Below are 23,587 nucleotides of genomic sequence, written 5' to 3' on the forward strand. Positions count from 1 at the left end.
ATTGTATATATTGTTATATAAATAGGCCAAGCAAAAAGACATGTTTAGCTTTATTTTCACCAGCCTGAATGCATGATTGTAGGAGAAGCCTGCAAAGGAATGTGGACCTAATAACAATACAACATGGTTTACAAAAAGATATTGACAGTGAAAACAAATTCAATATAAGGTAATCTGTTTGAACCATTATTTTACACAGCATACCGTGTTCTAATCCCCTTCCATTTATTATCACCCACCAATCGAACACATTTTAAGGAAGGGATAACAGTCCTTAGCATGGTGCCCCAGGGTCCCTCCTCCCCCAAACCACTGTTTTTGATGTAAAAACCACTTTTTTTCTTATACAGAAACCAAAAAAAAAAAAAATTTAAAAAAGTCATTTAACCTTTTTTTTCAGTCCTTTTGACTCTAAACTATTGTATTCGATCCTTTTGTTTTCGATCCTTTGACTGGTCACCATTTTAAGACATGGAACCCTCTCGGTAGAGTCAGACCCCCAAACACAGAAAACAAAAAAAACACAACTTAAAATAAATGTAGCATTTGTCCCTAAAGTTCATCATTGTGCAAATCTGCCCACTTTAGGCTACATCTCCATCACCCGCCCACATGGGGCCCTCTGTCATTTTTGCCCACGGGGCCCTTAGCCTGAAATCTGCCACTGAATGAACATTTCAGCCTTCTTCATTTACTGGCTTTGGCCCATATCCCATTCTGTGCCACCTCTGCCCATTTTATGACTTTCAAACCGAGTGTCCCCACCGCACCTACTCTGCCCTCAGTACTCTGTGTCCTTACCCCACCCATCCTTACCCCACCCACTTTGTGACCCCTTCATCCCGTGTGCACACTTGAATCATTCAATGCTCTGTGCCCTTTTACCCACTCTGTAACCAGCATTTTTGATCTTTGCGTCCTTCACTCACACTGTGTCTCATATATCCACTCTATGACTTCTGCCGACACACAACAAACACCCTCATTCAGCATTGCCTACCTTGGCCACCTTGTGCCATCGCCTGCTATACCCACCAAAACAAGTCTCTTCTTAAGAAATTCAGAAGTATGACTGACCTCTTGCCTGCAGCCCATACCCTCTGCAATACCAGAGAAATCTTAAAAGGGTATGAGGAGGCAATAAACATCAGGGCTTTAAGTGGGATGGGGCTAGCCAGGTCTGAGGCCTGGCAGACTCTCAAAACCTCAATCGAGCCAAGCCCCTGCAAGGGCTGACACTAGCCCGACAGCCACTTTTTTGTTGTTTTTGTTTTCTTGCCGTTCCTATTGCAAGCTAGTGTCAGATTGCACTGTGCTATTCCGTAGGTGTTGGATTTCTATTGATTTATTCAACAGACTGACACATAAAACCCTATCAAGCAGTCTATTGAATAAAACAAAATGAATTGAGCACCTATGAAATAGCACAGTAGGTCCCAGAAGTAAACTTCACACCTCACTTTCCAGAAGCAGCAACAGAGTGATATCCAAAGGAGGCCAGGCCGGCTTCAAAAGAAATTCCTGCAATTACCATACATTTTAGCCCACACATGAGCAATTCAAAAACCATCCATGCAGACAGCAGCCTGTGCATCAGCAGAAAGAATGTGTAAGACTGTTAAAATGTAAATTCTTTAATCAGAGCGGGTTGGGACTTGACCCCGCTAGAACAGGGCTCATTTAGGAGTGGGGATTTACTTTGGGGTGTTTAACAGAGACAGTCCAGACAGGGATCCCTATTATTATGCGAATAGACTGATCCCACATGGAGAATTCAGTTAATCCTGTAGGGTGACCATCTAGGGATGAAATCCTTATATGCGATACGCAGCGAAAATGTCTCTTTAGTTTTCACGAAAAAAAAAGACCGATGTAGAAAGGCTGCTGTCAGAGCGGTCTTTCTGAATCTTAACTGCACGAGTGCGTGCTGGGGGTGGCAGGCAGGCCGGGACGGGCAAGGGAAGACGGTTATGAGGGAAGTGTTTGTGTGCCTGTGTGTTTTTAGTGCGGAGGGAGCTGGGGAGAAGGTGTGTGTTTTGGTGAATTTGTGAGTTTGTTTGCATGGGAGTCGGGGAACAGTGTTTCTTGGGTGGAAGGAAAGAGGTGGGTGAGCGAGTGCATGTGTGTGTTTATGTCTGTGTTGTACAGGAGGAAAGGAACGCCTGGGTGTTGAAACCCCACAAAATAGTGATTATTCCGTGTTTTAAAGGCCGCACAAAATCGGTCGAAAGAAGTCGGTCTTTATGGTGTGCCAACTTTTAAAATGCATAATAATCGCATGAAACCTTACATCCTTAGTGGGGGCCAACAGCCCCCTGATTGCATGCTGAAACACCGACTATCCCACTAGTCTTCCCAGCGACTACTGGCTGCGGTGCAAGCTTCCCAACCCCAGACTCCCCAACAGCCACCGTATTCCTGCACCTCTAGCCCGCACTGTTGTAAACAATCCCCGCTCTCACAGTGACCGGGCAAAGTCCACACTAACATTGATCCACTGTGATGTTATGAATACATGTGCACATCGTAGGAGCAAACCTTGCACCAATAACACACAGCGCACATACAAATGCTCATACCTAACCCCCAATTGAGGGTACCGGTGTGCACACCTGGCTGGGCGGACAGGGTTTACTAGGCAGCGTGCATTCGGACATGAGTTATATTGACATGTACATGTACTTAGTGTGCTGTTAGGCATCCCTATTTGTGGTTTCAAAGAAACAGCTGTGTTAAATTGTAGGGATTTTTCATGGATAGGTTTGGCTGTATCATGTTATTTCCTGGTAGCATTGTAAGACAAGAGAGGTAGTTAGTCAATTTATCAACAGCTTACAGTCGAACTTCATTTAACTCTGTAAAACATATAATTCGATCAATTTTTAAAATTTATATCAATGAAAAAACACATGATAGCTTAAAAAAGCAATGGGGCAATCCCATATACTTAGCATAAAACAATTGTATATTGTTTAATAAACAAACAACTTATTTGTGACACTTTAATTATTGCCGGAGTAGTTTTTGGCTTCCATCTTAATGATAGAAGTATGGCTCAGTGATAAGTGTGGGAAGCAATAGCTGTCTTGCACTGGTCACAGGAATTTTATTAGGGCTATTAGATCATCAGTCTAGTGTCAATACTAGATGGTAAAACTCGACATGTTTCAGTTCTTTTAGTTATTCATAGAACGTTCTTCAGGAGAGGTGTCATATTCTAAAAAACAGCAACAACAACGACGATATCAACTTATACAAATCTATTGGTGGTTGCTATTATTGCACATCCTTTTAATTGATAGTTGCAGTTGCCCGTGTTAGGTGATAGACTTAACTGTTCTTGCTGTAGCTGTTGATAACAAGAAAGTATAAAAAAGTGTAAGCTTTAAGTGCTATTAATACTTTTAGGATAAATTTAATTTATCAGACTAGGCGAGGTTAATTAATTACCCAGTCTGGTCAGCAACAAGTGTTTCTTAATGAGGAATCTTCCTGTGATTAATTCAGGTTTTAGTCCTCTTGGTCCTTGGTGGCTATTTAATAGAGTCCACTCGGATCTGCAAGAAATAATTTGCATAGTTTGATTAAACTTCTGTAGGTTCAAACCGGCCTATTCTCCTATCGAATGTGTAGTGCTGTCATTAATTGCTTACCTTTAGTGAGGAAGCAGTTCTCAAAGGTTTGAGCGGTTTGTAGACCGTAGTTTATAAATCGTGGCTTTTCTGGATTAGGGTGAGTCACTAACATGGGGGCGATCAAATCAATCCGTAAAAAAGCTTAGTTGCCCTTGTGACGGTTGTTTTCATAAATATATATGGGCTACTGAATATAGGCATAGGTTTAGAGAGCTCACCTTAATATTGTAGGAGACGACTCTTTATTATAGCCCAAAAATTGATTGTGATATCACTCTGTAGAGTCTTCTTTTGGTTCTACCACGATACAGACCATGAATGGATTTCTAGGTACAAGAAGGGGTAACGTCTATATTAGCTATGAACCATATGCTCAAGATATTACATAGAAGCCTCTATTGTGAGTCGAGCCGTAAGCTTTGCAAATATTTTAAACTTGGGAAATTCAGAAAAGGGAGGTGGTATAGTTACCTTGATACGTGCGGCTCAGTAGGTTTTACGCAGCAACTCTCGGTCGCGGCAATCCTCGCGGTGTTGTTTCACTGTAGAAAGCAACCACCATCTTGGGTGAGGGAGGGTAAATAGATACAATTGTCCTTCTTTGTTTCTGTAGTATCAGTGAACGTGAATACATTGGCTACCCAATTGTGGTTGTTAACAAACATGTAGTGAGCGCAAGCGCAACGCCATTAACGTGTATAACAAGATATTTCAATGTGGCGAACTCCTTATAAGAGTGCGGGGAAACCCATATGTTAATAAAGACACTAGGGAAAAACCCTGTTGAGTGGAAGAAAGACTCCGGAGATGGAAAAAATCTGGAGATTATAAATCTTGTATGATTACTAATCCAATATGTAATTGGCTTCGATGTCTATTGTTTAAATAAACAATGAGTGTGGAAAAATGATAGAAGTTAATATTCTACTGAGTATTGTTAAATGTTTAACTTACTTTTTGGTTCAGCTAGATACTAGATGGATCATACTATCCGTAATCGCTGAGCAAGTAGATATCGAATTCGCTAAATTGGAAAACAGGCAGCTGGGGGATTAGTACATAAATAGCCATATGGCAATCTGTCAGCGTTGGATTATATTTTATGCCATTCTATAGCTTCGTTTAGCCCAATTGTGTCACTTTTAGTCTGGTAAATAAGTCTTTGTTCTTTTTCCAGAAGGAGTCTTTTCTTTGTCAGTGGATCTTTGCCTTTTATCATGAGTAACACTGTCCATTTCAAATCTTCGCTAGAGTGGTTATGTTCTAGGTAGTGTTTTACCATGGGTGCCATTAAGTTTTTATTTCTGATGCAGCTTCTATGTTCTATCATGCAGGTTTTTACATTCTGGATGGTTTTACCTATGTAGTTTTTACCGCATGGGCATGTGATCATGTATATTACATATTGTGAGTTGCAATTCATCAGTTGCGTCTGTTTCCATGGTGCAGCTAAGCCTATCTCTACTTCTTTGGACTTTTTGGTAAATTTGCATATTGCACAGTGTCCACATATTTAATGGCCGATTATAGGGCTCAAACCCTATGTGTTAGAGAGATTCTCAGGGTCAGGCAGTTTACTTCTAAATTTGCTACTACTGACCTTGTTTCCGATAGTGGCGGATTTTCTGTAAGCGAAGAGTGGACAAGGAAGTTTACTTTTGGATTTGCCAAAATGTTTCTATTGTTTACGCATGATGTTAGTTATGGATAGACTCAAGTTAGTAAATGTATTTACGCTGACTCGTCTATCTTATAGGGGTTTTGTCACTTTTTGTCTTCCAGTAGAGAATCCCAGTTATTGTTGAATGCTCTTTTGGCTGCTCTACATACAAGTTTTTTAGGATATCCTCGATTCCTCAGTTTCTGAGAAAGAATAGTGGTTTCTAATTCATACGATTCTTTAGTGCTACTATTTCTTTTTAGTCGCAAGAATTGCCCGTAGGGGAGGTTATTTTTCAAGTGTTTGACATGGTGACTTTGGTATTTTTTTCTGACACCTCTAATGAAGTTACTCTCACACAAACTAAGAACTATACAGGACTAAGAAATCCTTCAATAATCTTTGATAATCTTTGAAAAAAATGTCCTCAGAGAAATCGAAAAACTAGAAAAGATAAACTCCCCGGTCTTTCAGAATCTTAGTCGCCTACAACTTAATGCACTCAATAACCTCTCTAAAAACGATGACATTATAATAAAAAGAGCTGATAAAGGAGGAGGGATAGTCATCCTTGACAAAACAGATTATGTGGAAGAGTGTATGAATCAGTTAAATAATACACAATATTATAAAAAAAACTATCCGAAAACTATTACATATGATTGAGCTAAAAGTCGAAAAAGCCAAAGACAGAGGCTAGATAACTCGACAGGAATGTGAATTCTCAACTAATACTGATTCTTCTATTCCCAAATTCATAAGACCTTAACTAAACCCCCGGGATGACCCATAGTAGCCGGGATTAATTCTATTCTCGGACCACTTTCTAAATACGCTGACCATTACTTGAAAAACTATGTCACCAAAATGGCATCATATCTTAAAGATACCAAATATGTGATTAAACGTTACGAAAATCTTCCATATGATATCAAAACACAATATCCTACAACACTGGATATCGTCTCCCTATATACTAATATTCCCCAACAACAGACTACTGACACACTTGAGGAAATACTACTCACAAGGCTAGATGAGGATCCAGTACCTACTTCCTTCATCCTATGGTGCATAGAAGTAGCACTTACTAAAATAAAATTCGAATACCAATGTCAGTACTCCCAGCACATAGAAGGGACCACCATGGGAGCTACCATGGCCCCAAGTGTGGCAAATTTTTATGTTGAACTCTTTGAGATGAAACATATATACTCCCAAAACCCGTTCCAAACTAACATACAATCGTGGCCTAGATATATTGACGATATTATCGTCATATGGAAAGGCACCGAAGAGGAAGCGAAAAACTTTGTAATATGGCTGAACCAACAGAATCTCCATTTACAATTCACTTTGACAATAAAAAAAAGAAGAAATTAACTTTCTCGATCTTAACATCTTTAATCAATTGGGTACTTTACAAGTACGACCATACCATAAGTCCACAGATAGGAACTCTCTTTTGCACTGCCAAAGTCACCATGTCAAACACTTGAAAAATAACCTCCCCTACAGGCAATTCTTGCAACTAAAAATAAATAGTAGCACTAAAGAATCGTATGAATTAGAAGCCACTATTCTTTCTCAGGAACTGAGGAATCGGGGATATCCTAAAAAACTTGTACGTAAAGCAGCCAAAAGAGCATTCAACAATAACCGGGATTCTCTACTGGAAGACAAAATGACAAAACCCCCAGAAGATAGACTAGTCAGCGTAAATACATTTACTAACTTGAGTCTATCCATAACTAACATCATGCGTAAACAATGGAAAATTTTTGGCAAATCCAAAAGTAAACTTCCTTGTCCACTCTTCGCTTACAGAAAATCCACCACTATCGGAAACAAGGTCAGTAGCAGCAAATTTAGAAGTAAACTGCCTGACCCTGAGAACCTCTCTACCACATGGGGTTTGAGCCCTATAATCGGCCATTACCCATGTGGACACTGTTCAATATGCAAATTTACCAAAAAGTCCAAAGAAGTAGAGATAGGCTTAGCTACACCATGGAAACAGACGCAACTGACGAATTGCAACTCAGAATATGTAATATACATGATCACATGCCCATGCGGTAAAAACTACATAGGTAAAACCATCCAGAAAGTAAAAACCCGCATAATAGAACATAGAAGCTGCATCCGAAATAAAACCTTAATGGCACCCATGGTAAAACACAACCTAGAACATAACCACCCTAGTGAAGATTTGAAATGGACAGTGTTACTCATGATAAAAGGCAAAGATCGACTGACAAAGAAAAGACTCCTTCTGGAAAAAGAACAAAGACTTATCTACCAGACTAAAAGTGACAAAATGGGGCTCAACGAAGCTATAGAATGGCATAAAATATAATCCAATGCTGACAGATTGCCACATGGCTATTTATGTACTAATCCTCCAGCTGCCTGTTTTCCAATTTAGCAAATTCGATATCTACTCGCTCAGCGATTACGGATAGTATGATCCATCTAGTATCTAGCTGAACCAAAACGTAAGTTAAACATTTAACAATACTGAGTAGAATATTAACTCCTACCATTTTTCCACACTCATTGTTTATTTAAACAATAGACATCGAAGCCAATTACATATTGGATTAGTAATCATACAAGATTTATAATCTCCAGATTTTTTCCATCTCCGGAGTCTTTCTTCTACTCAACAGGGTTTTTCCCTCGTGTCTTTATTAACATATGGGTTACCCCGCACTCTTATAAGGAGTTCGCCACATTGAAATATCTTGTCATACACGTTAATGGCGTTGCGCTTGCGCTCACTACATGTTTGTTAACAACCACAATTGGGTAGCCAATGTATTCACGTTCACCGATACTACAGAAACAAAAGAAGGGACAATTGTATCTATTTAACCTCCCTCACCCAAGATGGCGGTTGCTTTCTACAGTGAAACAACGCCGCGAGGAATGCCGTGACCGAGAGTTGCTGCGTATAACCTACTGAGCCGCACGTATCAAGGTAACTATACCACCTCCCTTTTCTGAATTTCCCAAGTTTAAAATATTTGCGAAGCTTACGGCTCAACTCACAATAGAGGCTTCTATGTAATATCTTGAGCCTATGGTTAGTAGCTAATATAGACGTTACCCCTTCTTGTACCTAGAAATCCATTCATGGTCTGTATTGTGGTAGAACCAAAAGAAGACTCTACAGAGTGATATCACAACCAATTTTGGGCTATAATAAAGAGCTGTCTCCTACAATATTAAGGTGAGCTCTCTAAACCTATGCCTATATTCAGTAGCCTGTATATATTTATGAAAACAACCGTTACAAGGGCAACTATGTTTTTTTACAGATTGATTTGATCGCCCCCATGTTAGTGACTCACCCTAATCCAGAAAAGCCACGATTTATAAACTCCGGTCTACAAACTGCTCAAACATTTAAGAACTGCTTCCTCACTAAAGGTAACCAATTAATGACAGCACTACACATACGATAGGAGAATAGGCCGGTTTGAACCTACAGAAGTTTAATCAAACTATGCAAATTATTTCTTGCAGATCCGAGTGGATTCTATTAAATAGCCACCATGGACCAAGAGGACTAAAACCTGAATTAATCACAGGAAGATTCCTCATTAAGAAACATTTGTTGCTGACCAGACTGGGTAATTAATTAACCTCGCCTAGTCTGATCAATTAAATTTATCCTAAAAGTATTAATAGCACTTAAAGCTTACACTTTTTGATACTTTCTTGTTATCAACAGCTACAGCAAGAACAGTTAAGTCTATTACCTAACACGGGCAACTGCAACTATCAATTAAAAGGATGTGCAATAATAGCAACCTCCAATAGATTTGTATAAGTTGATATCGTCGTTGTTGTTGCTGTTTTTTAGAATATGACACCTCTCCTGAAGAACGTTCTATGAATAACTAAAAGAACTGAAACATGTCGAGTTTTACCATCTAGTATTGACACTAGACTGATGATCTAAGAGCCCTAATAAAGGTCCCGTGACCAGTGCGAGACAGCTATTGCTTCCCACACTTATCACTGAACCATACTTCTATCATTAAGAAGCCAAAACTACTCCGGCAATAATTAAAGTGTCACAAATAAGTTGTTTGTTTTTTAAACAATATACAATTGTTTTATGCTAAGTATATGGGATTGCCCCATTGCTTTTTTAAGCTATCATGTGTTTTTTTTTAATATAAATATTAAAAATTGATCGAATTATATGTTTTACAGCGTTAATCTAATGAAGTTCGACTGTAAGCTGTTGATAAATTGACTAACTACCTCTCTTGTCTTATAATATAGCATTCCCGATAAAAGGTAGAGTTACTACGCAAGTAGTACGTATTGGGTTTCCCTCTTTATAGTATTTTGATGTCCTGGTAGCAAGCTTTCATTCAGTGCCCATCACCACCTTAGTGGATTTACAGTGCAGAGGCGTGTCCAGATAGTGAACCATTGTTCCCCATTAAGAGGTAAACCAGAAAGTGGTACTGTTTATGAGCGTGACTATTCTTAGTCCAGCATTATGGAGTTGAGTGTGCCCAAATGTTCCTCAAAGATGCCCCAACCCCTGTCTGTGTTACTTGGTCTTTCCCCCTTTGTATGGCTTGCCAGGCAAAGGACAATGGTCTGGAGGGCTGCCAGAGCAATACCAGATGCTAAGATTAACTCTAAACCTTCCAGCCATCACCTCTTTTGTGTTGCTTGGTCCAGCAGTAATGCCGGGTCCCCATCAGTATTCCTGTATAAGGAGGGCCTTCTAAAAATAACCCCCCACCATATTTCCCAAATAATGGCTACAGGAACCAAGCACCCTAACCCTAGCTAGCACATTGCCCCACTACCCCACAAAGAGGGAGTCTAGCAAGGGTGCTGAAACAAAGCATAGCAACACCAATCCCATACATCTGTTTTACCTCAGGGTGCTGGTCACTGTGTATATTCGGAAGAAGTCTCACTAGTGCACAGACTGCACCCGGATGCACAATTTCAGGGTCCGTAGAGTGTAACCTGCAGAAAAATACAAACATACGACTTAATGCAGTCGAAACCTTGAAAACAAAGAACTCAGAAACGGAAATGACTTTTTATTAAAAAATTATTATAGAGTGCTGTAGACCACCACCAGCCCACTGATGAATACTTGCTGCAGGAGAAACAAAGGAAAGTCATGAAACCGACACACAACAGAGAAGCACAAGAAGGACCCGTCCAATACATGCAGCTTGGCAATCTTAATCCAGTGGATATAGAAGGGGGATGAACTGTCTTTTGACCTCTGGCATTTTTTTTTTATAACTAGACTGACCTTCAGCACCCCATTGGAAAATGAATTTGAATGATTTGGGCTCATTTTGGCACCTCAAGACAGACACTAGCCAGACGAAGGATTGTTACTTCGAAATACATTGGATTTATGGGTCTGCTATTATATTTAGTGGAAGAAATGAACACCATTAAATGGCTTAAAATATCCGTAATTTCTTATGTATTTTGAGATGTGTGTGATCAATGGAACCGTACAGTCACATTGTGAATTTGCTGTGATTGTCATCTCATGAGGAATTTTATTGATATAGTTTCTCCACTGGATGCTGATGTGCACCAAATATAATTTCTAGTCAAGAGAGCAACACAGAACATTGTATTTTACTGTATATTTTATTTCTGTATTTTGTTGGCGCCCTCTTGCTTCTTTCAATCGAATAGATAGCAGGCTAGCGCGCAGGCAGTGCTCACAGTAGATTAATGTATTGTATTATACTTGTCATTTATATAGCACGTTTTACCATTATCATAGTCTCAATGCGCTGGTAGTGGGAATGCCTTCGGAGGACCAAAGTGCAGAGCGTTGGAGGTCATGGAGTAAGATTAGAATTTGTGTGTGCATTTGGCCAAATAAGGCGGTTCCATGTGATAATCGCCGAAAAATGGCAGTTTTTTGTGGGGACATTATTACATGGAACATGTGGGGGACACCCCCGCAATCCCCAAACCCTTATTTTTTTCCATGGGTGGCTGTCCCTATATATATGGTCACCTTTATAATATCGCCACTATATAGGGATAACATTACCTGATACCAATAAGGCTTAGCCGAGCTGACCAGACTCCGGTAGAGAGCCCATGTAGTCAGGCACGTGGATGGGTTCTAGAGACTCGCTATGTGTTCAGCGTTCCCAAATTTATAATAGGTCTTCGCTGCATTCTGATGTCAGAGGTGTTGAGGCGTAGTCTGGTGCAAGGAGGCAGATAATTATGTGACCAGCATGACCAAATTGTGTCATAGTCCTTGCTGTATTATGCTGTGATCGTGTAGCCATGCTTGCGGCCAGTGTCCACCTGAGTGGAGCGTTATATGTACCTAGCAGATTCAGTGGTAATTTGTTGTTGCTGTGCACGATCAGGTATTGGCTTCTTCTGTCGATTATTGTGGCTGTGATAAAATGGTTAGCAACAGCGACAGTCTATGCTCCATCTATTTGCACCTATAGGAGCACAGGTCATGCTTTCAGGTTCTCATAGGCAGAGGCAAGTCTACCCAAATGTCGAGCGATTACTCAACCTTCTCAATTGTTACCTTTACCATGGGTGGCCCATCCTAAAGCTCATACGTGCGCAATACCTGCCCATCCCTTATGAAGTTTAGACAATGGCATGTCACAGGACCACATCCTCAAACTTTCCTGATCCGGTTTGTTGCTCGCTCCATCACAGGCTGTGCTGTTAAGACTTAGGGTACATGGATGAAGGGTTAGCGATTTTGTGTCTGCTTCTTGCCTACTACCTCAGTCATGCTAGGAGGCATCCTAAGCAGCACTACCCGACTTATCGCAGGCATGATAGGGAACCTGCATTTGGTATGTCCATAGCAGGTGTTACTCTGCAATGATCAATCTGTGACATTTCTTTCACCAAGCTAGACATTCCTTTAACTTTCCCCATCATATGACAAACAGCCAATGAGCAGTGTTTACCATTACAGGCATTCTTGGCAGGACTGTATAACTGTTCTGAGATGTATATTGTATCTTTTAGGTCTGCCAGTCTGATAACCACCATAAAATGACACCACTCACTTCTGGAGACTCATAACCTACAGATCTTCTTGAAACCACCTCCCACTTAGGGTATGGTTCTTGGGAAGTGTTTTGGTATTCATTAATACTGGATTTGCTAAATCCCATTGCCAGTGTTCTCGAGCAAACCGCTCCCTTATTCTCCGGGGATCGGATGAGAATGTTGGTCTAAATTCACCCTTTTTGCCATTTTTTCCCTTAGAGCAAAAATGCCAATTGTGAGCACTTTTAAGCACGTGAAATTTCTAGTTTGCACCATTTGCTTGAGGTGTGCAAATATATCACCCAGATATGGGTCTCTAAACTGTGTCTGCTCGCTAATTGGGTGACACATTTGTGTGCCCGAAGGAAAACGGCACCTAAGAGTATCTTTGGGAAATAGTAGCAAAATCAGGTGTGAAACCGCTCAGCCAGTGAAACAGAATTCGAGGGGATTTCACCCTGTTTAGCTTCACCAGTGGTCATTCTGTGCACTCCTGGTGACATTCTCAAATTGTTAAAAGAATGAAATTCGGCTATTTCGCCAGCCCTTATTTGCCACCTGACGGATTTCCGATCCCCGGAGAATTAGAGAGCGGTTTGCTTGAGAACACCGGCAATGTGAATTCTGTGCACTGCCTCAGCCTCCTCTTCATTGACTGGGTCTTGCAAAGATTAAAAACTCATGAAGCACATGTAAGAGATTCTACTTCCAGCTTCCATTAACCTACCAGGGGCCTCGTGATCCAGCGACTGAGCTCACCCAAGGATAAGCTGCATGTCTGTGAGGAGACAAAGATGCTGCATCGCAAACGGCACTGTGCTTGCTTGCATCCATAGGCCATACAGGTCTACATAAAAGATGGTGGGTCAGACAGGTGTCTCAAAATTAACTTTACTGAGTACACAAAACCACACAAATGTTAATTCCCAAGCTGGTCAATGGAAAGAGTCAATCTCTGTTCTTTATGTCCTCTACACATAGGTCATATGATTCCTCTAGATCACCCGAAAGCCTTCATTGTTCTTGCAACATGAGGCGGCATCACATGCTGTCTTTATTAACCTATTCTGAGTGCAAGATGACCTCTCTTATTATATGTGAAGTATCACTCACAGAACCTATCAACTAATAACAAACTAAACAAAAGTAACAGATCTCCTGTTATTCTTGCATCACCCACAGTGCTGGCATCTCACCATGCAAACAGCTCCCTCTGACGGCTCCCTGACCACTTCCAAGGTGGCACCAGATTGCCCATTTAACTGAGAACCGCCCAACTCAGGCATTCCAAGCCTGGCTAATGCTTCATTTGAAAACATGAATGCCATGAACAAGAACAACATCATCAGTGACAAAAACCCCACACAATTCGCCATCACTGAAACATGGTTTGACAATAGCTTTACAGACCATCTTCGACTCTATGAGGGAAGTTCTGCATCCAGCAAAACTAAAGCTAAAGGTGCACCTCAAGTCCAAACTAAAAAGTCTTTTGTCTGAATTCTAACCAACTAACTGGCCCTACAACTTTAGAAAACATCCAACTAAAAAGAAAAAGGGAGGCTTGCACAATAGCCTTCGTATGGGCTTCTTCCTGGCCCAACTTGTAACTGAATTGCTCTCAGTCACAAAGTTCCTTTAGAACATAATGGAATAGGCTTTAACTTTCTTCGTATCAAGCTGTAGAGGCTTGCCTCTGTGTAACGGTTGTTCCACTCCCTCCATAGAAGTCTCTCTTCCATTCACAGTCTGCTCTCTCCTTAGGCACATCATTGAAACAAAAGGAATTGTGTCCGTCTTCCTTGATCATGGCATTCAGGCGATGTTCAGTATTTCCTGAAGCCAATAGAGACAAAGAAGGATCTTTGTGGAATATAGTTATTACAGGAAATGCCGAAGTCGTTCCAACATCATATAGGCAGAAAGGGTGGTTTGGACTGGGAGGTCTGTCGTGGAATGGGAGTCCTTGTCCTCAAGAGGGGAGTCTTTCCCAGTGAGGTTCCACTTGCCCACACCCTAGCACGGGTCGTGCATAGCGGGCTTACGTCCCTAGCCTCAAAGGGTGTGGCTCCCCTCAGGGGAGAAGGGACGAATTTTCCAAATTCATCACAAGGCCAAGGATACGCTTAATTGCAGGACAAATGCAGGCTTCATACAACTAATCGATGGTCCACATTACACCAAAGACCACACCCACAAAACCATTTTCACTTTGGACACCACCATTACAGCCCTCAATATCAAAGAGCAGGTTTGGCCATACCACTAACTCATCAAAAGGTAACTAACTTTATCCCTGACCAAGATTCCCAGAGGAACCCTCAGCTCTCAACCCATTCAATCTAGCCGTGTCTATGAACCATATCACACCACATAGATAGATACCTCACCCCTGTGCCATGGATAATCCAAGAATATCAGGCCGGTGTGTAGAAAAAAATATATATGTATTAATGAATAGGAAAATGAATATTTGTACAAAATCACAAGTCACGCCACCTCACTACATGGCCCAAAGGCTTTTCTTTCCGAACCATTTTTTTTTCACACAAATTGGAAACACCAGTTGGTTTAGGATAAAACATATCACAGAATCTTCAACCCCACCACATGTACAGTTTTCCTCTTTGGTCATTTCCACCCTGGCTACATAAAAACACAGGTCTATAGAATGCTTCAGATATCTGGGTCACTCACAAAACACTCTTAATGTACAAAATTGTGCAGCACCCTGGACATGACAGAACAATTTAACTTCACCTTATACTTTGCATGGGCTTTACTTTATAACATGATGCACCTAGAAACATGACCGGACCCTACGATTGGGAATACACTTTTCATGAAGTTTATTTAAATAACATGCAACACCTTTCTACTGGCAAAAGCAATTTCAGACATGCAGTGCTCTTTATATTAAATCTCCCTGCGCACTTGGAAATGTGGCAGTGTTGGAGCACAACAGACTTTGAAAAACAAAATGCTTTTTATATAGGGAACCCTTCTTCCTTCATCACAATGCAATGAAGAATCTCTCTTCTACCATGAGTCAATTTCTCACTCATTATAGAGGGCATGCATTTAATCAGGGATTTCCCTCTATTAATTTGGCAAGACACTTTTCTGCCCCAGCACACACCCAGATATTCAGTTTACATTTAACACCCCAATGCATTAAGGCAGGGTCTAGGGAATAGGGAGCAGTTGGGAATTTCGTTTGAATGCACCCCTCCCTTTATGGAATTTCAGGGTTGTCAAAAAGAAATAGCAGTACCAAATTACTTTAACAGACTATGGGCCTCATCACGACTTCGGCAGTAACCCTTAAATCCGGCGGTAGCGCTATTACCGCCGGATTTAAGGGTCCGTCAAAGCAGGACTTCGGCGGATTTCTCCCCAGCTCTGAGCTGGGGGGAAACCCGCCGAAAATGTGCGCTATTACCGCCGGCGGGAAATCCGCCGGCGGTATTAGCACGAAATTTCCCCATTGAGCCCAATGGGGAATGGGGCATTCCCGAATGGGCTCGATGGGGAATGGGGATTGACATTACCACCAAACTCGTGATCCGGCGCTATTAGCGCCGGGGAGTTCGGCGGTAGGGCTAATACCGCCCACGCTAATAGCGTTACTGTTACCGCCCAAGTCGTGATGAGGCCCTATATATGTATCCACACTGTAAGTGATGTTGATTTTGAATTTCAACACAATCCCCTGTCCGTTGGCTCTAGGGGAATTAATTAAATTATTACTTGGTAAGAAAATGCTAGGGATCTACTTTGTCTGCCCACCCAGTCAATAATGGGAGGTTAGTCAATCAAACAGATCTTCACAATACTTGGTCTGGTTGGACAGGTTAATTACAGAATATTTCTGGGTTTTTTGCTTAGGACAAAACCACCACCTAAGGGCTCCCTAATCATCTAATGGGTTGCTTAGGGACTAGGTTAGATAGCCAGAATCCATCCTTTTATTTGATTTTTTTTGGTCCACCTCCCAAGCAATCTTGGTTCTCCAACACATTTTACCAGCAGTTCCAGTTTCAGACAACTCTTCCTTTTTCCCATGGTGCGTCTCCTTATAAATCTTTAACCACTACCCAAATTATCTAAATTAGGGTGTGCCAGCTGATTTGCAAACTATTCTGGTTGGACATCTATTGTTCACCCCCATAGCAATGATTGGTTAGATTAGCTTCTATGCATTAGCTTCTAGGCATCATCCCTGTGAGTTATACCTCCACCCCTATAAAACTGCATTGTTGACCACTTCAGTTATGACCTTAAAAATGACAAACATTTTTAATTTACAAATAAGAGTCACAAACTATATGTTTCCAAAACTATATGTTTCCGAAATGGTCTGATCATGCCAGACTCAAATGTGTCTCATTATGGCACAATGTTGCACATTTGAATGGCAGTTTTTTGTAATTTATTCAAGAAATATAACAGTTATCAACACAACATTTTCGATACAGATATCTAATTCAACAAGCTATCATCTCCCCAAATCTCTCCTTCGTGACATTTTCTGGGAAGCTAGAATCACATCTAACTCTGGTTCCCAAAGTCAAATTTTTAGGGGAATGGTCTAATGACACGGCCCTATTCATATGTTTTTCAATGATATTTGTCCCATTTTTTGAAGTGCCACGGTTTCAAAGATAATCAACACTTATGAATTCCCCATAGCACCTATGGTAATTTCAAGGCATCTGCATCACTTTTTTTCTTCAATTAGACATTATATGTCTTTTCTCAATTTAGATGTAGGTCCAGCTTTCTGTTTCTTTATTGTTTTGCCCTTGTGTAAAACACTTAACATTCTTGCGAAGGCAAAGTGTTCTTATCTTCCTGACCGGAATTCTCAACTCCACCCCTTAGAATCATGGGGTAGTCCCCTGGGGCATTTCTACTGTCATTAGCTCAGGGATGGACACCACAAATTGGGTTTTTGATTCCAAATATTTTCCAGAGTTCAACCCATTAAGGGCTACCACTCTGTTTACACAGTTGTTAGCACCACGCCAATACATTCCTTCCCAGGCACTGCTACAGCATCAAAGAGATTTTGTTTTTTTAGATGGAGAGAAGAGCAGAGCTTGACCTTTGCATCTGATGGAGGAAGGTGAGCGGTTTGGGTGTTTGGCACTGGTTGAAGCCAATTCTTATGTACTGAATCTTGTGATTTAAAAATATATGTGTATTTCCATTACATGGTGCCTGCTTCCATGTCTTATGTCCCATCCGATACATTCTGCTTCCATCTTCCTTCTTGCAGCTAATTTAAAACAGTTTTATTATTATTATATCTATCAGTTTCCTTATTGTGTGCCTTCGAAATTCCCTTCTGCAGTGTAGTTTCATATTTAAAATGTTCCTTGTTCCAAACTGCAGAATGCACACATTTCCATGGTGTCTCTATTTTAGCAAATTAACCTGTGTTTTCATGTTGTTGCAGTTGAAATGAACTGCTGGTCTTTTCTCTGCCAGTCTACAGTGTGCTTTCACATTACAAGAAAGTATTTCTGCATTTTTAGGTGCCAGTCAATTAGGCAAAGTTTCCCTTTGTCCTTGAGGCTGCATTTGAAACTCCACTGAACTTCAACTTTCCATAACCTCACAGTATATGGTGGTACTGTCCTCCTTTCTCTCCCAGCACTTCAATCTAAGCAGCCGGATCCACAGGACTGCATGCGTTACACTGAATGTGGTTTTCCCAACATCTATCAATACCTTCCATCTCACCTAGCCACAGAAATATTTCACTTTCTATTGTACATGTTTGCCCTTGGCATAGGGCTTCAGTTCTTGTTATGCAGTACACATATGTGGTGCCCATTTGATCGTAACAAAAGTCTTTAAAAAGCTGGATGAATATCAAAAGAAGCTTGGGTAATCCCCAGTCAGTGACTGGCTCGAATGTACACGTTTTTCTTCAGAGTTCCAGGTTTATTTCTAGACTTGTGGACTGGCTAGCGGGTGACTTAACAAGACTTTAACTGCCGAGCAGCAGATTGGTTTCAAACATGTCGACTATCACCACTGCTTTACATCCACATTGCAAACACATTATCCATGGTGAGAGTTAGAAAAGCAAGTGTAATACTGTTAGTATGCCGTTTGATAGATGCCTACAGGCCCCAGGCTACATGTTGGCTACGCTACTGGTTCAAAAACCAGAACACATGCAGGATGTTTTAGGGAACAGTGGATTATAAAATAAATTCTTTCAAGCCTGTGAGGATCAGACTGTCGGGAGAAAACCCACAAATGTGCTTCTGTGCTCTGGCAAATTGTATCAAGACCCCTGGCCCGCCTTTCCCAGGGATGCAAAAACTCCTTTAGCCATTGTGGCGGAGGGTGTCTGCCTGTTTATGTGCTTCATCGGGCAATCCAGCAAAAGTTCAATAGGTGGGGACCGGGCCCATCAGTGTGCAAAGCATTTCACCCTTCCAATATAATGCCCAAGTTCGCAATTACCATTTTGGGATGCCATGAACGAAATCCTGAGAAAGCAGGTGCCATCAATTGAATTGCTTGAGAAATGCTGGAGTCTATTCTGTAATTAAAAAGGTGTGTCATGGGTATTCATTAATGACTAGTACGATAGGCTTTAGATTGCACCAAACATAAAGGTGAACTTTCCAACTCAATAAGAAGCTGGATTCCACTATCTGGAACAATATCTTTGGGACCACTCTGTGTTCTAGTCAAGATGGGCTTTCTTGCTTACTGCATCCATGCTGGATAGACTTGTTTACAAGACTTGGTAAGGACAGCTTCTAGATGCAGTCGCCAGAGGCAGTTTGATCTGCTACCATCCTTCTCTCAAAGGCTGGAGCTTATGTTGCTGCTGGAGTCAATGTGTCTAGAATCCTGTGAGGGAAGGTTAGAGACTGTGCATCCATTTCCCCAAGATGGGTGTGGACAGAAAGAGATGGGAGGACCATGCACTGGCTCTCTCCAGAGATCAACAGAGGACCACCCGGAGGAGGAGTGCCATTTTCTCACATCACTGAGGTTGGAGGAAAGTGGGAGCAGAATATTGGCACACCCACGTTGGCACCAGACAAGTACCGTCATAGAATGCTGTGATCTGACGCAGGCAAAGAAAATGTCAAGCACAGAGAATTTCACACAGTATACACATGTGCTGAAGAAGAGAAAGTCCCCAAAACCCTGACTAGTGGGAAAAACAGCTTTTCAGATTTTCAGTGCACAATTTTTTTCTGCAAAAATTGACCATGCCACATCACTGAGCCATCATGAGAAAGTGCTACCCTCTTATTCTTCAGAAGAGCCATTTCCCACTCAGATTGTTTCCATTTGTGTAAAGATTCTCCACTGTCGGTACCTGACACACCAATTCTGGTTGTGGAACAATTGTTGGGATCAGCGTGCGATCATCCCCCACACCCAAGTCTAGTGCATTTGGAAAGCCAAACTCAATGAAGCAGATCGGGGAGACCCACCCTATCTACATAGCAGACACACATCCTCATCCACCCTCCACAGACACTATCTCCCACTTCGAGCCTTTTCAACCTTATCCCATCTAAGGCTGTGGAGCGCATCAGGTAAGGATCCTGTGACCATCTTCTGCTAGACAAGAGTTTGCAGCAGGTAAATCTGGCAATATTTTGGACTATGGGTCCCATGATGCCTCAACGTTGGCTGTGCCAAAGGTCGCAGACATCTCAGCTAGAGGTTGTCTGAAGGTGTATCAATGGATGGAATAAGCAGAACCATTATTCTGCCATACTGGGCTTTAACCGCTCCTGGATATCCCCTTCTCACCTTGATTTTACACTTCATACTTCCTCTGTGCTACTTCACTACCACCTCCACCTTGTGATGTTCCTTACCTTACCTCACCTCCTTCATGTCACTCTCTCCCCTTGATGTTACCATCGCTGTGTAATTCCAGCATCCATCATCCCCTACTCCTTCCCCTTGAGTTTCACCATCTCCCCCTGCATTCTGATTGTCGCCACCTCCTGACGTCCACTCCCTTCTCCTGATGTGATCACCTGCAACTGCTCTTCCCTCATATTGCCACTTCCTCCTATAGTTCTTTAACTCTCACCACCCCTGCATGCCCTCCCTCTGCTTTTGATATTATGCCTCCCTCCTTTACCCTCTTAACTCTCCATGCTACCACCTCTCAAACCTCCTTCGTCACACGAGCCTCTGCGTTCTCCCATTGTCTCCAGTCACTGCTAAATTCGAGCCGCCTGATCCTACAAGCCACATTGGCTAAAGCGCCACCTGATAGCCCAAACTAAAAATGTTTGCCAGAAGGGGTAATGGGGAAATTTGGACAGGGTAGGATATGGCGCAAACACTGCCCTTGCAGTGCAGGGAATCTATCTAGGACAAGGGTTAAGCAAACCTTTGGGTTGAATAGAACATAAGGCCGGAGGATTTTTTGGTGGGGCATAATTGAATATGATAATAATATTGCAGAGCTTCATGTGATCGGGACTCTGTGCTATTAGCCGAGATGCACTGACCCAACTGATACCAGGAACTGTTGCAGTGCGCTCTAGCACATTGAAGCGTCTCATGTGCTACATGGACTTACCCAAAATGATCTTGGACCCAAATAACCAGACAGACCCAATCAATATGGCCACATACTACTTTATTATTAGCATAAAAAAAGTAGGGCAATCTGTCAAATAACAGGCAGTAATTCACACACTCACACCCAAGTGTGATTATACAACGGTTGTATGCCTCTATATGTGTCATCTATGACATCATGCCATGTTGCAAACTAAAACTTATTGAAGGGAGGGATTGGTTAATGGAACGTAAGTACTTATAGTATGTATAAGTGTTAATAACTTCATTTGCTGCCCCTTATTTGGTGGGTACGCCTTGAACCACCTCTAAAGACGTATAATACTGATTATAGCAGGAAAATGGTAGCAGGTTTGTGTTTGCAACTTTTTATAGCATGTTGCTACGTAGACCCAACCCTCTGTTGGTTGGCATGCTTTCCCAACCTTGGACTTTTGGCTCGTTGGTAGCACGTAAGCAGAAACTCAGGTGCCACAAGCAACGTCAGACTACTCCCCACTGTCCCAATTAGTTTGTCGTCTCTCATCGGCCAGGCCCCAAGCCAAGGCTTCTCCTTTGTAGTTGACCTTGAAGCCTGCTCTCTGTGCTGGCACATTCACAGGAGTGAAGGCCACTATTATCTTTGTTTGGGCTTAATGAATAGCCCTTATTTTCAACTTGTTTTCAACTTTTGAATCACGTGTGAGGAGACCACAAATTAGACCACGAGTTAATCGTGGGCTCCTGTCTACCCAGCATGTGGTTTGCATCCTGGCCAAACACGTATTCAATTGTTTAAATCCTTTTTTGTATAAGGACTGTGTGCACGTGGTGAACTCGCAACCAGGTATCTCCGGGAACAATGCTTTCATACCTTAGTAGAGCATAGTCTGAAAAACGCAAGCTTGCAGCATTGTGTTTCCAGGACTCGCTGGTTCACCGTCATGTCTCTGAAGCCCTTGCTGTTAACGATAGATGAATAAAACTGCGTGGATAATTCTGCTTTCAGATTTGCGCTTGCTTAGAGAGAGCTACAGGCTCTGGGACGGGGCGAGGTACCTTATCACCGCCCTGCCTGGCCTTCCCACGGATTTGGGAAGACTCTATGCTTTCAGAACTGAATCGACGTGAAAACTTCGCAAAATTATGCAAAGCCGAAAATGTTGAATGCTGCATGTGAAAATAAATGCGGTGGCTCGACCCCCTGCCCCTCCCCCACGCCCCCACCGTTTTAAATGTTAATGTATACCCCAACCCAACCCCCCCTCAATCTTTCTTTTCGCATTGAAGTAGTTGCAAACCATTGGGTATTTTTGGTTTCACAGTAATGGTGTTCGCAGTAATGGGGTGATACCCTCGTGCAATTTTAGCCGCTTCTACTATTTTCCACTCCATCTTGTGAAAAAGTCAACGCTGCCCGGAAATACACTTTGCAGTCGCGTTTGCTAATGGTTTCCTATGGAATCCGCCTGCTCTTTAGAAGGAGCAAAACCACAGTGGATTCTGTAGGAATCCATTCGTTTCATGCCTGCAAGAAACCGCCAGGCTTCTAGCCTTCTCCCAATTATACCCTCTCCGTTCATTTATGACAAGGATTTGTGATCCATAAGGGCATCACTAACGGACAAGATGACAGAACCCAGCCTGGCAATTGCAGTACCTACAAACTAAAACGCGGCCCATGGCAGAGTCCTTTACCTGCTTCAAGTATGGGTGTACCATTAACTTGAAACCTGTTGGAATTTACAAATCGGCCAAACCATACAGAGCATCACTGGGCCACAGCGCCTATCAACTTATTACCAGCAAACGATGACAATTCTTATACTTCCAGGGAGTGGTCCCCGGAAGATGGTACCCGAGACCCTAGCAGACAGTGGCCGATCTGACCATGCAGGAGCAGAGCCAGCCATAGGGCAGGGCAGGGCGGGCCGGGCGGGCCGGCAGGGCCGCCCTGCCATTAGCCCTATTCCATGCCCGCTCGGAGGAGTCTTTCAAGGTCTCCCCCGAACTGGCGTGGTGGGAGAAGGCATGGCAAGCACCCTGTTGAAATTAAATGCCCTCCGCTTTAATAACAATAGGGCGCCTGCCGTGCCTATTGAAAAATGTGGCACCCCCCCTCTACCCCATGCCCTGCTAAATGATTAGGGGCGCGCAGGGGAGAGTTGCCACATTTTGTATTTGCTGCCCAGGGCGCTGCGGCTTCTAAGGTGTGGCACTGTGCAGGAGGAGGCTGGAAGTGGAAGGAACACGCAGGTGGACAGCGTCTGCCCACTTTTTTTAACAAGGTGGATGTCGCCCAACCCCCCCTGTGTGTTTAAGGCATTAAAAGAAATAAACTTAGTTCGATTCACCCACTTGCAACAGTCCAGCTGCCAGGATTTGAATCCAGGTGTTGCGGCTGAGGCCAGACGAGGCATTTAGCCACAAGACCACAGTGTCTCTAACCACGAAATTGTAAGTCACCTATTGACATTCTGCTGTACCCAACATATTTTGTTACAGTTTCAGAGCTATAAAAGGTTCACTCACACTTTTTATACTTAGGCATCAATATAAAAGGACAACCTGTCCTCTTGGCCTATGCTTCTTTGCCCTGTGCACTTTCTCTGATTGGGAAAAGCAATTTGAATGAAACATGCATGTTTCACTTCGGGGTTTGTTC

General features: G+C 42.2%; 1 protein-coding gene across 4 annotated transcripts in view; it reads right to left on the minus strand.

Moving 5' to 3' along the window:
* Positions 1–23,587, minus strand: part of WDFY4 (WDFY family member 4) — a 1,820,746-nt gene that overhangs the window by 1,353,571 nt on the left and 443,588 nt on the right. For all 4 annotated transcript variants that reach the window (XM_069611160.1, XM_069611162.1, XM_069611161.1 and 1 more), the window contains one exon: positions 10,209–10,302. In XM_069611160.1, coding sequence (XP_069467261.1) covers positions 10,209–10,302 — 94 coding nt within the window. The remainder of the gene's footprint in view (positions 1–10,208; positions 10,303–23,587) is intronic.

This window comes from Ambystoma mexicanum, chromosome 8 (genome assembly GCF_040938575.1).
Source record: "Ambystoma mexicanum isolate Mex_15411 chromosome 8, UKY_AmexF1_1, whole genome shotgun sequence".
Classification (NCBI taxonomy): Eukaryota; Metazoa; Chordata; class Amphibia; order Caudata; family Ambystomatidae; genus Ambystoma; species Ambystoma mexicanum.